General features: G+C 40.2%; 1 protein-coding gene across 6 annotated transcripts in view; it reads right to left on the bottom strand.

Moving 5' to 3' along the window:
• Nucleotides 1-125: 125 nt before the first annotated feature.
• The window catches only part of LOC129182231 (RNA binding protein fox-1 homolog 2-like), a 48,034-nt gene continuing 25,928 nt past the window's right edge, over nt 126-22,231 (bottom strand). For 2 of the 6 annotated variants that reach the window (XR_008570597.1, XR_008570599.1), the window contains 9 exons: nt 20,216-20,422; nt 18,394-18,561; nt 17,951-18,004; nt 17,754-17,846; nt 14,580-14,667; nt 11,249-11,305; nt 11,002-11,155; nt 6,749-9,552; nt 4,429-4,497 (listed from right to left, as the gene is read on the bottom strand). Coding sequence is in view for 3 of the 6 variants with exons in the window: in XM_054778061.1 (XP_054634036.1) it covers nt 3,214-3,258; nt 4,425-4,497; nt 6,749-6,837; nt 9,507-9,552; nt 11,002-11,155; nt 11,249-11,305; nt 14,580-14,667; nt 17,754-17,846; nt 17,951-18,004; nt 18,394-18,561; nt 20,216-20,422 (1,074 nt within the window). In the remaining 3 variants the exon portion in view is untranslated. Of the gene's footprint in view, nt 3,259-4,424; nt 4,498-6,748; nt 9,553-11,001; nt 11,156-11,248; nt 11,306-14,579; nt 14,668-17,753; nt 17,847-17,950; nt 18,005-18,393; nt 18,562-20,215; nt 20,423-22,231 lie in introns of those variants that run through there. The other 4 variants (XM_054778062.1, XM_054778063.1, XM_054778061.1 and 1 more) reach the window with 4 other exon arrangements.

Genomic DNA, 22,231 nt, shown 5'->3' with positions numbered 1-22,231 from the left:
CCCAGGTCGGAGGCCCCCTTAGGGTTTTGTTAGCAGAAGATACCAGTGGTCCAGGAGTCTAGAGGGCAACCATTCCTTACATTAGCTTTAATGAAGAACTTGAACAAGAAAAGAACCTGAGAGCCTTATCACAACAAAACAATTTTTTATAAAATGTTATATGGACATTCAATAACAAAAAAGAAAACAACATAATGGCAGTCAAAGGGAGACTCAAACTAAGTCATTGAGAACAAAAAGCAACCATGAAGAAGAAGAGGGGCCACGTTCTCTGATGACTATAATACAGTGGCAGGAGAACCATGACAACGTGAACACTATGTCCACTGGCCGCTAGCTGCCTGTCATTCATCACGGTTTTCATTTGAGGAAGGATGCAAATGGACTTTTCAGTCAAAAAGCCAAATATGAAAGACACAAGACTCATGCAAAACTACTTTCGTCTTTTTTTTTTTTTTTAACTTGACAAGTATCATTCATGCTGGCTTGTCCATGCCTTGGAAATGTAGAATGCACACAGGACTGCTGTTAGCGTCTTTGGCTAGTCTTTTTTTTTTTTTTTTTTTTTTTTTTTAACATTGATCAGTCCAGAGCACATTCTATAGCTCAATGAAGATATCCTTTTTAAAAAAGAAATGACTTACTTGGTGAGCAGCACATAATTGTACGAGCAGCACATTAAAAAATAAGGAGAAATCTGCCACACACAGAATTTAGAATCACACCTGATGTGTGCAGATGTGCTCTCTTGAAATGTACGGAGTCACTGCAAAAGCAAAGTAGTGCTGCTCATTCACCTGAAAATATATGGACATAAGGACAAAAATCTATTTTCATGAAGGCTCATGCTAAATAATTACCTCATAAACAGTCTGCTAGTGTTTCATGCATACCTTCACGTCACCTCTCAGCATGACTTACCATTTACTCAATAATTCTTTAAAAATGATTTAACTTGCACCGTCTTAGGAAAAAACAACACTTGCAGATATAAAAAAAAAAAAAAAAACAAAGTAAATCAAGACAGCAACAGGATCATCAAGGATTATGACATTAACAAAGATAATATATTTATACATATAATCCGAAAAATGTGCTTTCTACAAATCTTTGGAACAAAAAACAAAAGCCAAAAAAGCCACATTTGGAAATATAGAATACAATAGTATAGAAATTTGCACAATAGTAAGGTGTTTTGCATTTAAATATGTTTGTTTCTCATTAACTTGCCAGAAATCTCTGCATCTCAAAAACAACTATTTATTTTATTTTTTCCCCAGGAAGACTTAATCAGCTTACGTTGGACTTGCTCATTAAAAGATGGAGCATGGGGGGGGATATCTAAATCTCTACAAGAGCTAAAAAACTGAAATGAGTGTTGTCAGTGTAGTGTTTTTTTTTGTTTTTTTGCGTGTGCTGAGGTGATTTCACACAGTGTAGTGACATTGTGTTATGATATAGAATAAAGAGGCAAAATATAACTTGTACAGATGTGTTTCTCTCTTCTTAAGCCCAGTGCGTCCTCGATGAACTCCAATTAGAATTTAGCAGGATTTCACACTAAAAATAAATGATGGAATTAGTAGAAAAATCAACAAGATTATTAATGTTCACTTTTGGGAGTGACTTTGAAAAACATACTGTATTTCCTCATATAGTGGCCTCCCCTCTAATAGATGCCGTTGAATCAAATGAATGCTTCTTTACCCATAAAGTGGTGCCACTGGGCTGCTGTACCGACTTTTACTATGAATGACACCACTGTTTGTTGCGGTGGACGTCTTTACAACACACACCACCTACGGCAGGGGTCACCAACGTGGTGCCCGCGGGCACCAGGTAGCCCCTCACGACCACATGAGGTGCCCACAGGCCTTTTCATTCAGGTTTTCAGTTAATAATGTGAGAACACTAGAAAGAAATGTATTCTGAAACATAAAATGTGAGTTGTGGATACCAGCATTTTGTGAATGTTTTGGTAAAACAAGCATAATTGATTTGTTTGGGTTGAAAAAAGGTATGAAAATCGTTTCTACAAAAATGAGTAGCTCGTGGCCATTTTCATTTTCTAAAAGTAGCTCTCACAAGAAAAAACGTTGCTGACCCCTGACCTACGGAGCACACATGGCATCTGTAAAGCTGGAATTTGCTGTGGACTTTAAAGAGGAAGCGAGCGTAAGACTGGATTTATTCCACATAGTAAGTAGTGGACGGAAAAAATGTTACATATTGCAGCATCTACTGCACACGGATATATATGTACAGTATATTGGTGTCATTAAGTCAAATTATTTTAAAATTGTATAAAACTGAAAAGACACCCGGTACTCTCTGCAGTTAAGTAAATAAACGCCACAATATGAGGGAATATAGTATTTTGAACCTAAAAATAATTGTACCACTTCCTACTAAATTCTGGGGAGAACACGCTGTGCCAGTAAAGAGCAACGGATGGCAAACAAAACAATGCTTCCAAGAATGACTAAAGGGAGAATAATTACAGTCATTAGAAATTTGGTAACTTTGCCTCTAAACTAATTTCTTTGCATATGAGCAATTTTAAAGGTACAACGTTTCTACTAAGAAAAGTTGAGGTAAGGACTGGCACCAGTTACCCTCCCTCCCTCAGCTTTCACACGTCTCCAAGCTGCCACGTGTTGAGTCCCTACGCAGGAGCACAGTGGGAATGGGAATGGAAATCCTCTCCTTTCTCTACTATCCAGTCAGGAAGAATCATGGAATCCATCAGTGGGTGTTTTAGGGTCAAAAATGCTTTTTTTTTTTTTGCGCAGGTGCACTTTCTAGCTTGTGACCGTTGCTTGTGTTTGTCGTGCACGTCATTGTCAGAGATGACTGACAAAGGGTTAAAAGGTCAACAAAAACAGCATTTGGAAGAACATCTGGGCTCCATCCAGAGTGTTGTGCTGCTGAGTGTTGAGTGACGGGGGGGGGGGGACTATAATACAGCCGTGCAGTAGGGAAGGTGGCCTTTTTTTTTTTTTAATCCTTTTTTTTTCTTTTAATGTAATGTAAAGGCCACCGGCCATCAGTCTTTGATAAAGCATTCCTCTATTTCTGTGGTAGCATATATAAGAAACATGGGACCTCTCTGGGTGGGTGACTTCAAGCTGGGTGCAGTCCATTTCCACAACAACAGAGGGAGCTCTTTCAGGGGTGGATTGACTGGAAGAGCCCCAGGGAACTGTAGTGTCCTTAGTAGGGGGTAAATCTACTGTAGCCTCCTCTGTACAGCGTGGCCTGTGGACAATAACAATCGAATACCAAAATGGTTGATTAATTGGATAATTGATTAATCGTCCATTCATTGATTAATTGTTGCAGGGAAAAAAAAGTGTCTCAAAGGTTGCTATCAAGTAAGCAAATGACAAAGGAGTTTCAATGCTAATTTTAAGATTCTGGTGATTAATGACGCAGTCAAATTGATGAGTAGCTAAGAATGATATCCTATATTTTTCCTGCAATCTACCAGTTGTTATTTCAATGATCCAAAAACCAAACTTAAAAAAAGATTTAGTCTTAAAAAATGTTTTTTCAAAAATGGGTCATGGGCCTATGAGTGGGCCTATAATCGAAACACAAAGAAGGGTACCCACCCACCCCCTTCCTTCCTGCTCTTACCCAAGGGTGGGGGGTGGGGGGGAAAGCAACGACCCGGTGGGCGGGGCAGTTTTTTGGTCCCCGGTCGGGACATTACTGCCTACCTCATATGCACGTTTATGCCTGCTTATTTTGGCCTTCTTCTCATTCAATTTCAAACCCATTCTTACATTTAGGATAAATAAATTGGAGTCTGATTACTTAGCTCGGTATACAGCATTGCTATTTTTAAAGCCCCGTCTGTCTGTTGTGTTACTTCAGAGATGCCGTTGCCTGCACACAAGCAGCGCACAATGTGTTTCTAAACAAAACTTGCAGTATTGTCGAAGTGTATGTCTGCCTATGCCTGATGCACGTCAGACTGGCATGAATACATCAATCAAGTGACAGTGAGGATAGATGATAGGATGATGATCTTTTTTTTTTTTAAATGCCATGCACGATCAACCCACATTACGTTTGAGATACTATAACAACAAGGAACTTTACCAATGCTAACGGTGAGTTATTATGTCTTATTGCTAATCATGTGTACTACATTCGGTAGTACGAGTATAAAAGGTGACTATAGGGGTGTTATTTCATTTTTACAGGGCTCTAATAATGTTAAAAACGTTTTAGAATGTAAACAGGTTTTCTATACTCTAACAACAAAAATATTACATTTATTAATATTGAATCCTACATCGAGCAAATTTGCTTATTGCGGTCGGAGCCGGAACCAATTACCTGCAATAAACGCAGAGCGACTGTATTATTAGGTCACGTGATTTAAATGAAATGCACGTGACTTCCTAAAGACTTACCATGGCTCCGACGCCATAGGCCGCTGGGGCGAGTGCAGCATGGTATGGGTCAGCTGTGTAGACTCTCCCGTAGCTTTTGGAAGGAAAAAGAACAACAGCTCAAAATACTACTCTTCATTAAAATGAAGTCAAGAAACAGCACTCAGAAGGGCCAAGACAGCTCATTATCTGTAAATAATAAGAACGCAGATGACACCATGGTGAAAGACAGCTTGCTGATGTTTTCTTCCAACAGATTTTCAGAGAACAGCATTTTTAATATCACATCATGCTTCTGGAGTCACTTCATGCTCGTATCGTCTGTCCCCGTCCTTTCTCTCTCTTTTGTTAGGCAGGTCAAAGTTTCATATAAAACAGCATTGTGAAGCGTGACTGTATATGGCAATGTATTACTGATGGAAGGCTTTTTTGGAGGGTTGAAAGAAAATTGAATGATGACTACGGTAAATGTGCTCAACAAATCCTGCCTAGTAACAAGTGACTGTCAGTTGTCCTTATGATCTATGTTGCAGTGCCTGCTACCTAGCTAAATTTATATCCCACTTGTGAAAGTTTATAATTAATAGTATTTGTTGTGTGACTTAGATATTGTAAATAACTCGATTCGAATAAATCGATTCTTAGATGCATCGCGATGCACGTAGTTTCACGTAGTTGAAGGTAAAAATGAGCAGGGCAACAGCCAGACAATATGCAAACTTTGTCATACGAGCTTAAAATGTTTTAGGAACTCGAAAAATATGAGAACCACATAGCATGTTTCCACCCGAACAAGTAGGAAAAAGAGCTAGCTGAAGTTGCTGCCAACCAGAGAACCATCGAGCAGGTGATAGCAAATTTTCCACCCAACTGGGAAAAGTGTTTCTGCTTGAAACACTTTTATTGCAAAGGATTTGTGGCCGTTTTCGGTTGTTGAGAAGGAGCACTTTGGAACCCACACACAACGTCCCATCGCAACGTTATTTCACTCGCATTGCAATTGTGAATAAGGGCAGCCTAGTTTTTTGGGGTATTCATAATATACTGACATCTGCAAGCATTATTCTTGTATAAGAGCCACTGGTACAGAAATATTTAAATATATTTTGTATGAAAACTGTTTTGGACTTTTCTATAAAGCAAAAATATTATTTTGTCAGCGATTCTGTGCTCAGGATTTTAGTTTGAATTCAGAAATGTATTATTTATTTGTGAATAATGGCAGATTTTTTATGTTGGTTGCTCAGAATATGCTGAAGTTTGTTCATTTTAAACATGCTGCTACTTGTGTACTTGACTTTTTCTGCTGGTTCTGTGCAATGAGAAATATGTTGGTAGATGTACCCTTCCAATTATTAAAAGATAATGGAAGTAAATTCATCTGTTTCATGTTTATTTTAATTGTGGATCATTACAAATATGCTTTGTTTTAGTAGTACACAGTGAGTAAAAATAAATTATGCATGAAAAATCACAAAAACCGATGCATCGTTAATCGTTTTAATATGGCGTCAGAGGCCTCTGAATCGTAATCGCATCGAATCGTGAGGTGGCCAGAGATTCCCACCCCTAGTGAGTACAATGCAGAAATGTTAGACTTTTTTTTTTTTTTTTTACCATGTTAGATAGGGGTGTCACGATAAACACCCAGCTTACGAGACGAGACGTTACACGACATTGCGTCTACGAGAACAAGACGAGACTTTAAAGAAAACTACAATGAAAAAATATGACTGGACAAGCACAATTTTTTAAAATTTAATTCATTCAATACCAGGCTTATTTATAAGGTTTTGGAAAGGCGTATTTTTAAGCGTATTTATATGTCTTTTACATTTTTTTGTGCAAGAGGCAAAAAGAAGTGATGATGCAAGTGCACAATAAAAAGGTGACTTTTCATGCAATTTTAAGCCATAAAAACGGCCAGAAGGTGGGAGAAGTGCATTTGATAAGAGCTCGGCATGCATCATTTGCATGCATTACGTGCAAGGAGGAAGTGAAAGAGCGTGGAGGAGTATAGCGTGCAGAAGACGCATTGTAGGGGAATTGTAACGCGTGCACACACACAGTTTAGTTCCAAATGTGAAAACTATAAATAGTTCATGATGTTGTATTTTTAAATACATCATTTTGATGTAAAAATTTGGCTTATTTCAAGTAGTATGTAGTAAAATCCACAAAATAATCTGCCAGCAGAGCAAGAAAATTGTCATGCAAAATGGCTGGGTTCAGGAAAAATTATGAATAAGTCGAAATGTTTAACCTTGTTTGGTTAGGTAGTCTTTTTTTATCAGAATACAAACACCACTATATAGAAAGAGTTATGAAAACGTGGGCCCACTCACCTGTCGCTATAAGCTGCTGCCGCTGCCGCCGCAGCTGCAGGTGTCGCTACCGCTGTAGGCTGAGCATAACGGTACGCTGCGTAGCCGCCCTACGATGAGGCCGTGAGCAAGAGGAGGGCAACAAGAAGGAGAAGTGGTGTGTGTGTGTGTGGGGGTCAGAAAAAGACATTCATTAAAAATCTTGCTTTACATCTTGCACATCCTAAAAAGCTAGCAGTGAACTACAGGGTTACAATGTGAGGTGAAGAGAAAGATTACCAAGCAGACAGTCAGTAAAATGGGCTAATTTGGTGCAGCATTCACAAGGATGTAGCGTGGATCTCTCCCTCCATGACTAACCCTCAAAAAAATGTGTAAATTGCATTGTGTTTGTTATCTTTCCCAAAGGGAGTTGGACATGAAGGGAGAAAAGCTATGTATATGCGCCCTACCATAAACACACAGTTAAAGAAAAGCAAAGAGATGGCATTTTTACACTACATGGACACACAAATAACTATAGGTATGCATTTACAAAAAAGGGGCAAACATTCCCTCTCACACATTCAAAACATCCTCAGGTGGCCAGAAGAACCAACCAGAGACACAGCATGCTTTCCCCTAACTTTTAATGTACAGCAGTGTCTTAGAGAAAACATCCCTCCAACAACACATCACTGCTAGCCTAAAGATCAGTCACGACCAAGTCCCCCCCGCACCCAGCATTCAAGACCACACACGTCGTAACAGTTTTGGGGGAGGCTGGAACACAGGGAAGGGAAAGAGGAAGAGAATGTAAGACAGAAGTAGGTGAAGAGGAGGTGAACTGAAAGAGTGAAGGGAATAAAGTGAATGGGAGAAGTGTAGGAGAGGAAAAGGGGAATTTTAAAAGATAAGGGAGCTCAGCCTTGTAAGTACGTACAGTTTGTGTGCATGCCGACACTGATTGGAGTTAGCATGCCACAAGTGAAACACACAGGGAGACTCCTGGAAGGGGTCTGAATCAGGCATCTGATTACACTTGTCTCACTAATTCCTCCTGCATTGTCTTTAATTTGGGGATTTTTCTTTTCTATTCTTTTTACCTATTTACCCATGTGACATATGTGAAACCCCTGGCAGATTGAAGCGACTGGGGCAAACGTATCAACATATACACTTACAGTGTTGTTTTTTTTACTTAGAAATGTGTTCAACCACAGTTACGTCCTTTTCTGAGCTGTTATTTTATTGCAAGGAAGTCAGCCCAACGGCCTATTAGTCAGAAAATATGCATATTGAAGCAATTTTTAAGTACTGTTTGCCTAAATTAACCATTTTCAAGCATAAATATGACTAAATGAAATCAAATACAAACATAAGGCATTCAGAAGACTCATTCAAAAATGCTCTGAACAGTATCAGTAATGTTACTGTAATGTTTGGTGAGACACACAAACGCCAGACTTGATCGCTGGAACAACAAGCTTTTATTGCAGGTTTGATTTATCGCACAACAGGCACAAGAATCTCTAATAAAAATCCCTAATAAAAACACAGGTTACTGTTGCTGCAGTAAACCCACGGCAAGCTAACACTCACTTCCCGTCCGCCCGACACTCAGCTCCCCTAGGGACACATTTGTAGCAACACACACAAACACAAGTCTTATTTGTGACTTAAATTGATTATTTACCGTTATGTCTACTATACCGGGTAAGTCGAGTGTAAAGGTGACTATAGGGGTGTTATTTCATGTCTACAGGGCTCTAATAATGTTTTAAACCGCATTTAGAGGCTTGTAAACAGGTTTTCTTTACTTTAACAAAAAAAATATTACATTTATAAATAAGAAATCCTACTTCGCAAAAATTCACTTCTCACAGTCGGGTCTGGAGCCAATCAACTGTGATAAACGATGGATTATGTATATTTAATATCATTAATGGCTTAATATATGCCTGGTATTATTAGAGCTATTTAGTAAATCTGCACAAAACACTCAGTATGATGCAGTGCAACTACTAGGTGAACACAATGTCGGGACTGGTGAGATAATCTTCTTGATGTTCTTTAAAGGTTTTCAAAGTGACCTCAAACCATTGTATAAAAACAAACATGCGACAAAAAATTGTGCAAATTCATTTGCACACTAATAAACAAAATCAACTTTTAATATGCATTAATTTAAAAATAAAAAAAATGTAAACATGAGACTAATCCGGTTCGCCTTGCTCATGTTCATCCACCTCCCTTAGTGGAAATAGGTTCTCCCCCTTCCGCAACTCCACCCTTGTCAGAATCCAGTGAGTTAGTAAAAAGAGGACAGAGAAGGCATCTCAAATCTCAGATGGTCAAAAAAATGTCTAGCAGCACGCAGTCATTGGAGACGAGGAGGATGCACACTGGCTCGCGCAAAGAGAGTGTCAACCCTACCTGAGGCAATCTGCCACTAATGTCCTGAAACACTAGTCTACAGAGAGAACAGAAACAGCTCTTGTCAACCTGTTCACGCTCACACACACACACACGCACCATTACGCACTCATGACTGTAATGGGACACAACTCACAAATGCACAGAAAGCAAACCCTACAGGAGAACAACTCATGAGTGTGCAAGCATCTCTACATTGTTTTAATGTAATAATGAGGATTTTCAGTGATGCTAAACACCCAAGAGTAAACATCTCTGTGGTTTTGATCCGTGCCATCATCACACTGAAAAACCCACAGGCAAGAGGGGTGAAAACGTAGAGAGCAAAGGGTGACGTAGTGGGCGGAGTGAGATGTATACTTACATAAAGATCAGCTGGACCATAAAAACCATCCTGATAGGCCATCACGCTAAGAGAGATAGAGAGAGAGCGCAAAGGAGGAAAGAAAAAGGCGTGGTGGTGGTGGAGAGTTGAAACAAACCAGGAGAGGGGGTAGAAATGAAAAAGAATGGTGTGATGCGCCAACAAGTGGCCAATACGGGGAACAACACAGGGAGAGAAATGAGAAAAGTTTCCGAACAGATTGTGAAGAGAGAAGAGAAAGAGGTTATTACACACCGTGCAACATGCAAGAAAAACAATACTACCTCATTGTATTTAACCACTATTGTGCCACTACTGTTACTTCTTCAGCTGCTCTCATTGAAACCAGCTGATGATCATGTCATTATCACTAGGGATGCCCCCATCAATTGGCCATCAATCAGTATTGGATGATTTTCGTAAAAAAAACAAACAAATGTGCCGATAAATGCCTTTCAAAGTCGATCACAGCAGCGGTAAACTCTACATGTATGCTGTGTCAAGTAGGGTTGCCAACGTCCGTATTGGGCCGACAAGGGACACACTTTTTTGACCTGAAGTTGTATAACATCCCCATCAGCATTGTAGCCCAATAACAGCGACTTAGCCCCAAAAAATCCAAACTATCCCTTTAATGAACATAACACATAGTGTGTCCAGTGATGGTGATACTATCACAGGGGTCTTCTATCAGGGCAGCTATTTTTGAGTAACTCACCACAGGGTCAAAGAATATTTGCTTCAACTCTTTGTAGTTATTTTTAATTCAGACTTTAGGCCTTTTATATAATGACAAATGACAACAAAATGGTGTACAGACAACACCCACACTGTTTGAGTGGAGATCTGCTTGGTAAATAAAGTAGTGTACAATTTAAATGTTGCCAGTCATAAATAAAACACAAATAGTTGACAGCTCTAATAGTGATGAAAGTTGGAGAGCCCTGGAACCTGGACACTGAATGTATTCTGTTTTAAGTTAAGCAGGACAGATTTCTATTTAATACAGATATGTATTTATATTATTTTATTCTGTTAATTTTGTTTTCTTGACCTAAACAATTATTTATTGAACAATTTACTTCCCATATACTGTATTTGTATTACTCCAAAACATGCATCAAATAAAAGGGTTATGTCAAATTGTACAAAAATGGCTTCACACAAGTAAAGGCAAAAAAAACCCAAAAGTTAATTTTTTTGTAATGATTGTCTAACGGCAGCCCTGGCCAATACCACTCATCATAAATAAATTGAAAAATGTACAGTTAATCTATGTGATCGGTATCAGCCGATTTCACTCATGGATGATCGGTATCGGAATCGGCAGCATAAAACCCTGATCGGAGCATCCCTAATTATCACCAGATTGGACATACAAAGAAATGGTATTTCAGTTCTGCAAAGCCTTACAGTGTCATTTATACAAAATAATCAAACACAAAGCATTCACATCAAATTTGATGTAAAAACATGCATTTAAAAGTGTGTTTACCCAGGGTAGGTGGGGATGGCAGGTTGTGGCACCGCTGCTCTAACTGCACTGTAGACGGGCCGCGCACGACCCCGCAGATGGGCGCCGCGAAAGGTCGCAGCCGCTGCTGCCGTGGAAGCAGCTGCCGCTGCTGTTGGGTATGGAAAACCTGGGACTGATTTAAAAAAAAAAAAAAAAAGCGAGAATATCTTAACAACAAGAGCAAAAGTTGAACATTATCTTAACGCATCCTGACTTGCTGCTGTACCTGTGTAGAGCTCAGGGCTGTACATGGCTCCTACCACAGGACTCAGCTTCCAGCCAGCTGAAGACAAACAAGATAAATCACATTTCTACAAAAGCGCACTGAACAACCAGACCTGAGGCAGAGAACATATGGTAACGTTCTATCATTCCGAGTAATTACGACAAACTACCTGCAAGTTCACATGTTTAAGTTACGGTATCAAAAACAGGGGTCCCCATCCACTAGGCAAATGCCCGGTACCAATCCATTCAGGGGGCTGAAAGAGGCCGCAGAAAACTTCCAAAGCAAAAAATGTAAATAAAAATTTAAATAATAGTAATAGTAAATAACTACATCAAATTTAATGTAAATGCAAAACAATTGTGGAAATAAGTGCATTTATTTTATTTGAAAAATAATATACAGTCATCCCTCGCAATATCGTGGTTCATTTATCGCTCCATCTCTATATCGCGTTTTGTCATTTATTAATTAATTAATGATCGCTGTTTGGTGGTAGACTATGGTCTATTATTAGTCAAAAAATACAAATACAAGTGATATGTAGTAATCTGGTCACTAGGCGGCAGTAATGACACAAAACATTGAGATATTACCTTACATTACATTACCTTAACACTGCATGAAGTCAGCCATGGCATGTCCGACATGATAGAGTGAAAAAAGTTCTACTCCCATTCCATGTTGAAGTGGTAGGTTTTTGGCTTTTTAAGATTAGAAGAGATAACTTCGAGGCTAACTACTTAGCTTGCTAGCTAGCGGCCATCTCAAGTCCCTGCAGCATAAGATTTGTGCAATGTGTTGTAAACAAAGAATACGAGTGTAAAGTCAACTATACTTATGTTATTTCATGTCTACAGGACTCTAATCATGTTAAAAAAAAGTATTTAGCAAGTCATAAACTGGTTTTCTAGCCTCTAGCTATGAAAATATTCCATTTATTAACATTGAATCCTATATCACGGAAATTCATTTATCACAGTCAGGTCTAAAACCAATTAACAGCTATAAACGAGGGACAACTGTAAAAAGAAAGAAATTTTACTCTGACGTCAAAGTTGGGGGCATTCGATCATGTCACTAGTCGTCCATGATAAGACTCAAGCCAAAACACTTTTGTGTTTTTGTTGTGTACGGAGATAGGTTAGTCAGAGGTTAATCAGCATTAAGTCAGAAATCCAAATACACTAAGTCCCCAACTTAAAAACACCCGACTAGCGAACACTCGCGGATACGAACACAAGCCGACTGGTCTATATTTTATTTTATTTTGCCTTGTAGTCAGTCGCTCAATCAGTATTTATACTGCTACTGTACATGCTTGACCAGTAGAGGGCACTGTGACACTGCTAATGCAGCCTTAGAGCTAATGAGACCAACAGAGGAAGAGTTAGACGCTGGGGAGATACAGTGTAAAGCTAAATGGAAAGCTAAATTGTACAACCCGGACAGAGCGTGTGATTAAAGTTTATGCTGCTTAGTTCTACACCACCCACAGAACACCACTTCTTTTAGAAGAGTCTAACGGCGACGACAACTTGTCCTTTTTTTCAATATCTCCTCCTCCCACTCCTCCACAACGACGTATGCTCGGCCACTCCTCTTCAAAGGTAAATAACATTTATCATTACGTATTATTATATCACTTTTATTATTGTTTTTTTCCATTAATTATCCTCGTTTAATATTACTACTGCATCCAAACTCATATTTACATACATACACATATACTGTATATGTATACACGTACATGTAGTACCTACAGTATATCATTGGTAATATTACCTTTTCCCCTACTTAAGAACAATTCAACATAAGAACAGTTGTCTGGAACCAATTGTGTTCGTTAGTTGGGGGCTTAGTGTACATGACAATGTGTATATGTACATGATAAATGGTATAGTGCGCAGAAAACTCACTGACTGGAAATGAAAATAATTACTAGTAAACTACAATTGCTAAAATATCAAAATGGCCCTTGGATTTGACATTCTAAAAAAAAAACACATGCTTCTTATGACTTCTGACTAAGAGAAAATAATCTTGAAGTAGAAAATGGACTAGAAAAAAGCATGCAGAGATCTGATCTTTGAAACCTTGATATACCGCACTGTCTTAGGCCACCATTAGATGTTATGCTATTTCAGTGTTAGTAGGTGGCAGGTTACGTGGATGATGTCATGGAGGCACAACGTTCCTTTCATGCCATAGTGACTCAGACTGTAATAATAAATTGGTATATTTGCATCTTTATCCAAATCCTCATTCTTCCTTAGCTCATGTATCACCCGTCAACAAAGTTTGGTGGAAATCTTTTTTTTTTATTTTTTGTGCAATGCTTCTAATTGTGTCTGTCCTGCTTTCTATTTTATGACGTCAAAATGGTAGGTGCGAATAAGAGAATTCAATCACAATATGAGACAATACACGATATTTGGTTCACAAGAACGAGACAAGACGATATTTTAACATTACTTTTAAGAATACTACAATGACAAACTATAGGAGTGGACAAACAGACTTTTTTTTATTTAACTGGAGTAACAAACCAATGCAGGTACATTTTTAAATGTTTTATAACGTTGCATGCATGACCTAAGCATGATGTCTTAACATTTATCCACAAATTGAAACAAAAACTAAAAATTACAAGTTAAAATATTGATGGCAGTTGTATGTTGATGTGTAGTTATTAAAAACACATGTAAAATAGACTGCAGATTGCAGTACAGTAGATTATTATGGTCACACTAAAAAATGACAGTTCCCACAATGTTTGGAGTACTGAATCGGGAAGAAGTGGATAAGTCCAAAGTAGCCTGAAATATATGGTAGTATCACATTTTGATAGAAGTCATATACAGCGGTCGTGTTTTGAGCTGCATATGACTTGACATTTTATCAAATTTAAGTAAGTTTGATCAAATGTAGCATTACTACAGCTTCTGCTTGTAGACAACACCACCACAGATCCAACAAAAGAAAGCACCCGGCGAATGGCAAGTGACGCTGGGAACACCGAGGTAGGTTGAACTGCATGGTGTATAGTGTGTGTAGACCACTTAATGTGCGGTTACAATTTTGCTTGCGCTTTCATATTATGTGTATACGTGTACGTGTATAGTAGCAAAGCCATAGTTCACAGTCTGATTGGCTTCTGGCTGCCCTCTTGTGAGATAGCTTTTTACTAAACGAGAAATATCCTCATGTTTTAATTTTTTCACACACATCCTGTGACACCCCTAGAATTCCAAATAAAAAAATAAAAACGACTTTTGCACGGCACTGTGAAGGTAACTCAGGGATTGTATCGGAGAGTTAAAAGTAATACCGTATGGTAGCGCTGCGAGGCCTTCTCCATTGGAGTACGGGGTTGTCATCTTCTTATTGGTCATCACTCTGGCTGTGGCATTGTTGACCTAAACATTAGAGGAGAAAACGCAGTATTTAGTCATTGTTAACACATTCACAACATCTATATACTATTTAGTTTGATGATAACTGAATTCAAAGAAATGAGGAACTTCTGTATCCTGAGGTGCCATTATCCCTTGACATTGGTTAATTTTGTTGATGAGCAGCGATGGTATTTGATGCATGCGCTTCTTTTGAAGGAAAACAACGATCCCTGTGAATAGTCAGGCAGTTTTGCACGCAGACAACAACCAAAAGGCACACAAAACAAATAATTCAGAACAAAAAAGGGCATTCAAAAGGAAATCCGAGATTATTGCATGGCTATACCTTTGGAAAAAAAGGAGGGAAAAAGAAGGTGAATTAAGCAGCAAAGTCATCTGTTCAAGACGATGCAAAAGAAAAAACAACCAAATACACAAATTACACACAGCCAATCAAGAGCGGCTTACTGCAGCGGAGGTGAGCACAACGAGCCAATCAGCAAGCATCGGAGGCAACGAGAGAGCGATCAAAATAAAAATAAGGTTGGCAGCCCTCCCACATCGTACAGAAGAAACAAGAAGGGAGGGGGACTGACAAAAGACAGAAATATGAAGGGATGCAGGAAGAGGAAGAGGAGGAGCCAGTCCACATGAAAAGACACAGAACACAAACATGAGGGGAGAGTGAACGAGCCATCCCAGTATGCAAATCTTCTCATGAACAACACACACATACATACACACACCCAAACAACACACACATACACACGCACACACACACACACACACACACACCAGGAGCTATAATGTGCATGAGCAACAACAAAGGACAGCTCACATGGAGAATGAGGAGAAAAAAGAAGATTGGAAGGGGATGCAAATGTCATTCCTCAAATAAATGAAATATCAAACTGTGGTTGTGAAACACTGCCAGGCATCTCAGGTCAGTGTCGCACACCGATAGACCTCAAAGCACATGACCACCAATGCACACAATCCAGAACCAAACGGTCAAAAAAAAAAATCATACAAAGACACCTCTCTTTTTTGCAACGAATCAGTCTATTTCTGGCTCTTTACTTAAATAGGAGTGCACATATTAGAGCAGGGAGCATGGATTGAATTTAAGCACTTGCACCCACTTTTCATCCACACCTTTCATGTGTATACAACTGTCTGCAGAGTAGAAAGCAGATGCACAAAAAGTGATTGTCACCTACTACACATTAAATACAGTAACACTATCCTCTCCAACACGGCTTACACAGCACTCATGCTTTAGCATGCTGTCCCACTAAGGTGCCAAAATGCAGCTACTGGCTGTAACACAACACAGAGAGATGACATAGAACCATGATGTCATACAGATGCCAAAATAGAAAGAGAGAGTAAACCATGCAGGATACACAGCTCTGGAGGTCAATGCAGTTAGAGAGGTGATTGGAATGAATGCATAAGTGCTATAGGTCATAGTTGATGCAGTACATTCAGTTATACAAGTGGCTTTCATTATGCCATGCGGTCAATTGCTAATCTCCAAATCCTTTCATTCACCACCTCCCCAAACAATCACAGAATTCGCCAATCAGCATCTGTCAATCAGTCAATCAAGCAAGCTCCCACAGGGCCATCATTTGGGTGCATTTTTTTGTTTCAATTTGGGGTAGATGGGGTGAGGGGTTTTATTCAAAAGATGATGCCATGTACACAACTTACCGTTGCCAGGGAAACAGCGCGAGGACACGCGAGCAGTTACCGTGGAGACTGACAACAACAACATACAAAAATCATCAGGGAAATAGAGAAAATATGTGTAAGAAAGAAATGATGAGCCAAATAAAAACAAAAACAAGAAAACAAAGATAATGAATAACCTTGCAGCGTTCAAGAGGAAGTGGTGTCACGTGTAAGCATGTGTCGCCTACATGGACCAAAGCCAATCTAGCCACTAACACCACAACAAGGACAGTACAAGAAACACATGAAAACAAACTTAAACGCTAACTACTAGGAGTAATTTCAAATCAAAACTTTATTCTGCTCTGCGCTGTGAGGTGTGGATTATGTGACAGGACAGAAAACGTACAGAGATACAGTTTATGGAGTGCATTGAGGGGGACACAGACAAATGACAGACTGGCATGGTGAAGAAGAGTGGGGATAGATGGAGAACGACCGGGGGGTGGACAGGGAAAAAGAGGGTATGATCAGACAGAAATATTGCTGGACGATCACAACCATGCAGAGGAGCTTTGCTAGCAAGAAAAAAAACAATTGAGCAAATGGTGAGTGTGATGTATTTGATCTTCAAGGCCATTTGCCACTTAAATTTGAGCTCATGCTACCAATAAAACTAATTCATGAGATGTCTTTGTCAGGGGTGCTGGATGCAAGCTGGTGTCACACTACAATCTTTTAACCAAAAAAAACATTTTTTTTTGAAGCATCAGCAATGACACCACACTTCTTTGGACAGTTTCATTCCCAAACACTGACTCTTTAAGAAGGCCTTGTCATGCACACACACACACACACACACACACGCACGCACACACACGTCTCTTAACTCTTTGTGATACACACCATCTGATTACATGACCCATCCATGCAGCATACATTAAAACTCCTAAGAACACTGACAAGCACTTTGTTTCCACAAAAGGCTAATAACTGGCCCCTTTGCTCGACCAAAACGCAATAATGCCCACTAATCATGATTAAAGATGCAAAATGGTGCAGGGGGTAAAAAAAACACACAAAAAAAACACAAAAGATCATCCATGCTTGTGAGAGAAGCGGATATCGTCAGCCACCGTGTCTTCCCCGGCCATGCCTGCCACTCCTCCTAGCATGCTTTGCAAACCACACAGCTTTGAATGGACAGAGCATGACATCCAACAACAAGAAACAACAGGAAAAGCCGTCCACGCCGACGTGTGCACCGATGCACCATGCTAGAGTGAAGCGAGACTGTTTAGAATCGAGCACATAACAGCCATCCGGAAAAAAAGCCAAATGCCTCATTCTTATTGGACATGGAGGGAGAACAAAAGGAGAAAAATGGGCACCTTTCAATGAAAAACAAGGACGTGTAGGGGCTGAGATACCTCAATCTTACGTCCTTCCACCAGAGTACCATGAAGCTTCTCTCTGGCCCTCTCTGCATCTGCACTTGTCTCGAATGTTACAAAACCGAAGCCCTGCAAGAGAGGGGGAGGGGAAAGGGAGGGGGGAGGAAGGTTCCTAATCTGGGCTTTTCTTTGTGTCATTTTAAAATGCACATTGATCCTCCCTGCCGTCCTACCTTGGAACCCCTCTCGTTGAAAATGATCTCGACGTCGAGGATTTTGCCAAATTGCTGTAGCAACAGAAGAAAGAAACAGCAGAACATGAGCATTACAGAAGATGATGTACTGTGTTTTGCCACAAGGTGTCAGAGCTGTTCAAAAACAAGGACGAGCTGGCACTGAGCCAGCTGGGAGTCACTCCTTGCAGTATGTTTTCTACATGTGTGCACTTGGCCACATTTTACAACACACAACAAGGCTTCCAGAGTTCACACTTGAACATTTGAAATGCCACACTGCACAAGAGGGTATTATTTGTAGCGACACATAAGAAGGGTAGTTTGGATACAGACGTCAGCAGATGGGCTCTCAGACCAAAGTGATTCGTCATGTGGCGATGCATGGCGGAAATGCGAGGGGTGGGGATGGGGGGTGCGTTTGAATAATTCAGTCTGCTTACCCCAAACATCTGACGCAGGTCAGGATCTCGGAAGCGGAAGGGAATGTTGGACACGTGGAGGCGTTTGGGTGTCCCCTTGGCGTCTGAATCATCGCCGATGCTCCCATTGCCGCCACCTCCTCCTCCTGAGCCCGACTGGCCATCAATCTGAGAGGAGCCATCTGACTGCTGGGGTGCAGGGATGAGAGAGGAAAGAACAGACAGACAAAAAAATAAATGCTATGTTGTAAAATGGACACGACGACACACTCATCCATGTATGATTGAATGAATGTGAGTGACATGTTTATGCCATTTAGAAAATTATTGGTAACATGCCTAATCAGAAAAATGTAATTAATATTAGCATGGAATGATCCGTATCATTTACATATAAAACAAATCATGTGCTATCATGAGAGTTGACAGCGTTCTTGTGTGGCTGCTGAAAATCAAGCACTAATGTTGCTGCGCATCCACAACAGGCATAAAAAATGCAGGACGATGAAAAGCAGAGATGAGGTACACACACATGTCAAAAAAGCACTCTATTATTATCATATCGCCACAAATATAAGACAACCCTGAATACACTGCAGACCTTGAAAACATTTTATGAGCACCCCACTAACTTCTAAACTAAATCAAAACATGTGATTCTTTTAATTTTGTAGAAAGACTAAAAAACTGTGATAAATATTTAAAGACAAAGCTTTGTGTTAGTTAAAATTATCAAAATTTAAAGTGTTTCTCATAACATTAGGCCTTTTTTGCTGCATTTTTTTTGTTTAATTGGATTTCTAAAATGTGCACAAGAGGCTATTATTATAGGTATATTATTAGGTATAACAAACGAGCCATGGCCCCAGGGCCATGCTTTGGACAACCCTGTGACGCGATGTCAGCTCTGTGAGCAACAACTCTCATCGGCTATGCTTTTGTAGCAAGTGTGATAAAGAGCAAAGGTGAGTGTTATTGAAGTTGGAGCTAACTAATCGTTCACACGTCGTTTTTAGGGCAAATGTTGTTCCAAAATCAGAGGGGAAGGCGTTGGCCTTGGTGGGCTCTCTGCCCTCTGAACAAGTCATATTCACACAGAAGATAATGTTCTATGAGCTGACCAAACACAACCTTTACGGTTCACGTTGCCGCAGCTCGAGGATTTTTCCGGATGTGCACGTCACGCTAAGCGTATTCAAGGGTCAAAATGCATGCAGCGTATGAAAAATGCATACTATAAATGTTAGCAGGTCTGTACATGTAAGATAACCCTCTTTTTCAAGATTCATCTTTGGAAAATATAAAGTCAAAGCAAATCAATGCATTTAATATCAGTAAAATCATATTTCATAAATCATATTTCTTGGCTGCTTGACAGTAGTTGGATGACTCTGCTTTACCATTATCTTAAAATTTGCATTATAACTACTCCTCTGTTTGCTAACTTGCTAGCCACTTTTGAGACACTTTCTTCCGGCACATCTCTGATACATTTTCCTGTCTAATATTCAGGTCAATATACAGTAAATAATAAGTAAATAATACAGTATTATTATTGATGTCATGTAATATAATCATCAATTCACTGATTGCTCAGAGCCACCCAAGTGTCAAATGTTTATGGTATGTGGAGATTGATAATGTGATGCCAGTACTCTTGTCTTCAACACTAACAATTTATTTACTTGCACACTGTACACGGTACAGACTGATGGTTTTAAAGACAACATGGCAGAGTGATCCATACATTTCTTCGCCCCTTCAACCCACCACCACCTATTACAGTATGTGCAGACCTGTGGGAAACACTGTTTAGGTTGTGTAAAAGAAGGCTGGCACTCACTTGACCAGTGAGACTGTTGGAAACGTTGGCGACACTGTTGGCTGCTCCGCCGGCTTCCACGGGACCCTGGACCGCACCTGCTGCATACAGGCTGCCGGCGTAATCCAGCGCAAGGCCATTTTGTGGGGGTGGCGGCGGTGGTGGAGGGAAGGTGGAGAAGGGTGGAGGTACAAGCCCCTCCTGACCAGAAGTACTATCCTGAGAGCCCTGTTGGAAGGAAGGGCAGCTTAGTTGGTGACAGTCCACAGTTAGGTATTGACCTGAAGCATCACCTGACCGCATTTTCCCATGAGCTTTAGTTACAGTCATTTGTGTTCCCCCATATGTGTGCATGGAAAAATGTGCAATAATAGTCTACCCCCACAAACCCCCCACCCATCAAATATTCAGTGCACACATCTATTATTGAGGGTCACATGCCCCCATGCTCAGTGTTGTACAACCACATGTACCATGCCAGCACACACATACACAAACACACACTCGCCAACGTCTCCTTGCATACTAACCACCTTTGACACGCAAACACCCACACACCTCATGCAAACCCACCAACTGTTAGCATGGAAGTCTTCCCAAGTGCTCTGTGATTAGTCCGGAATATACTTGGTGGAAGTTACCATGTGCGTAGGAGACGCAACAAAACAATGCAGGCACCCACAAGGACACAAAGCAGGCTGTAATAAACACACACACTCCGAGGCCATGGCTGCAGGGATGGTTACCCTAAATGGTCACAGGAGGTAGACACAGTGGAGGAGGGGGCATAGAAAGTGACAACTGAAAAAGTATGGCCTGTGTCCGATATGCAGCTGAGAAAGAGATAAACCACAGTGTCTTGTGGATCTATTTTTAACTATCAACAAGATGATATCGTAATATACTGTTGACAGCACTGTAACTATTTTTTTTATTGTGGTATCAAAGTCAAAATAGAGGCATGTAAGGGTATTCCACAATGCCGGGGTATCAAGTTTAACACTTCTATCACCCTGTTGTGTTAACAGCAATCGTCACTGTCGGACTAATTGATTATCTGTCAAACCAGACACTGACTGCTGTCATCTTCTCGCATGTAATTTTCCGAACGTGGGCTTTCATGTCGCTGTTCGAAAGTTCTGGGCTCTGTGTAAAAGGCACAGGCGGATAAATGCCAGACCTGCTGTTATATAAGGTTTTGATGCTGTAACGTTTTACAATGGCTAACTTCTTATTACACTTGGGTGACATTTAAGAATTAAAAAAAATATTACCCCCATATTTACAGATTTAGGATGGGGGGCACAAACACACATGCAAAGTCGACTGTTTCACAATCTTCTCCACAGTAACAATTCACAAACTTTCAACAGCAAGCACTCGAAAGACTCCAAATCAGAGTTGACAACATTTGGTGTTTGCGGTGCAGTAGATCCCCACCCCCGCCACCCAAGGACGCACCTGACTGCATCCTCCCCATTCATCACTCTAATTAAATATTATCATAATAAAAATAACTACGTCTGGCACTGAGATCACATTACTTAACAAGTAATTGGTTAAGTTAAATTACATTTTCCTTTCAAACCAAACATCACATCAAAAAAGATGCCATGCTTACCTGACATCTGGTAGGCTACACTGACTTTATGTGTGTCTTTGTGTGTGTGTGTGTGTGTGTGTGTGTGTGTGTGCATACGTGTAAGAGACAGGCGGCAGTGATGCCCATCTGAGGAGCACAATAGATCTCTGTCCCTTTGGGAGTGTTAAAAGTGTGTGGGATGGCTTGTGTGTGTGTGTGTGTGTGTGTGTGTGTGTGTGTGTGTACGTATGTGTGTGTGCCATCTGTCTCCCAGCTTTTGACCTTTCCCAGTGACACACCTGTGTCACAGTCCCTTATTTCAGTGTCAACCTAGGGGCCGCAAGCCACTATGGCTGCCACACAGCCGTCACTTAGTGCAAATTTCACTCATCATATTCCTATTACATATCCTATCGGCTTGTCTCTTTTGGCACCAGGACATCAGTTTTCCACTG

Source organism: Dunckerocampus dactyliophorus, chromosome 6 (assembly GCF_027744805.1).
Source record: "Dunckerocampus dactyliophorus isolate RoL2022-P2 chromosome 6, RoL_Ddac_1.1, whole genome shotgun sequence".
NCBI lineage: Eukaryota > Metazoa > Chordata > Actinopteri > Syngnathiformes > Syngnathidae > Dunckerocampus > Dunckerocampus dactyliophorus.
Note: the sequence above shows the minus strand (reverse complement) of the source record. Positions and strands in the feature narration are given on the sequence as shown.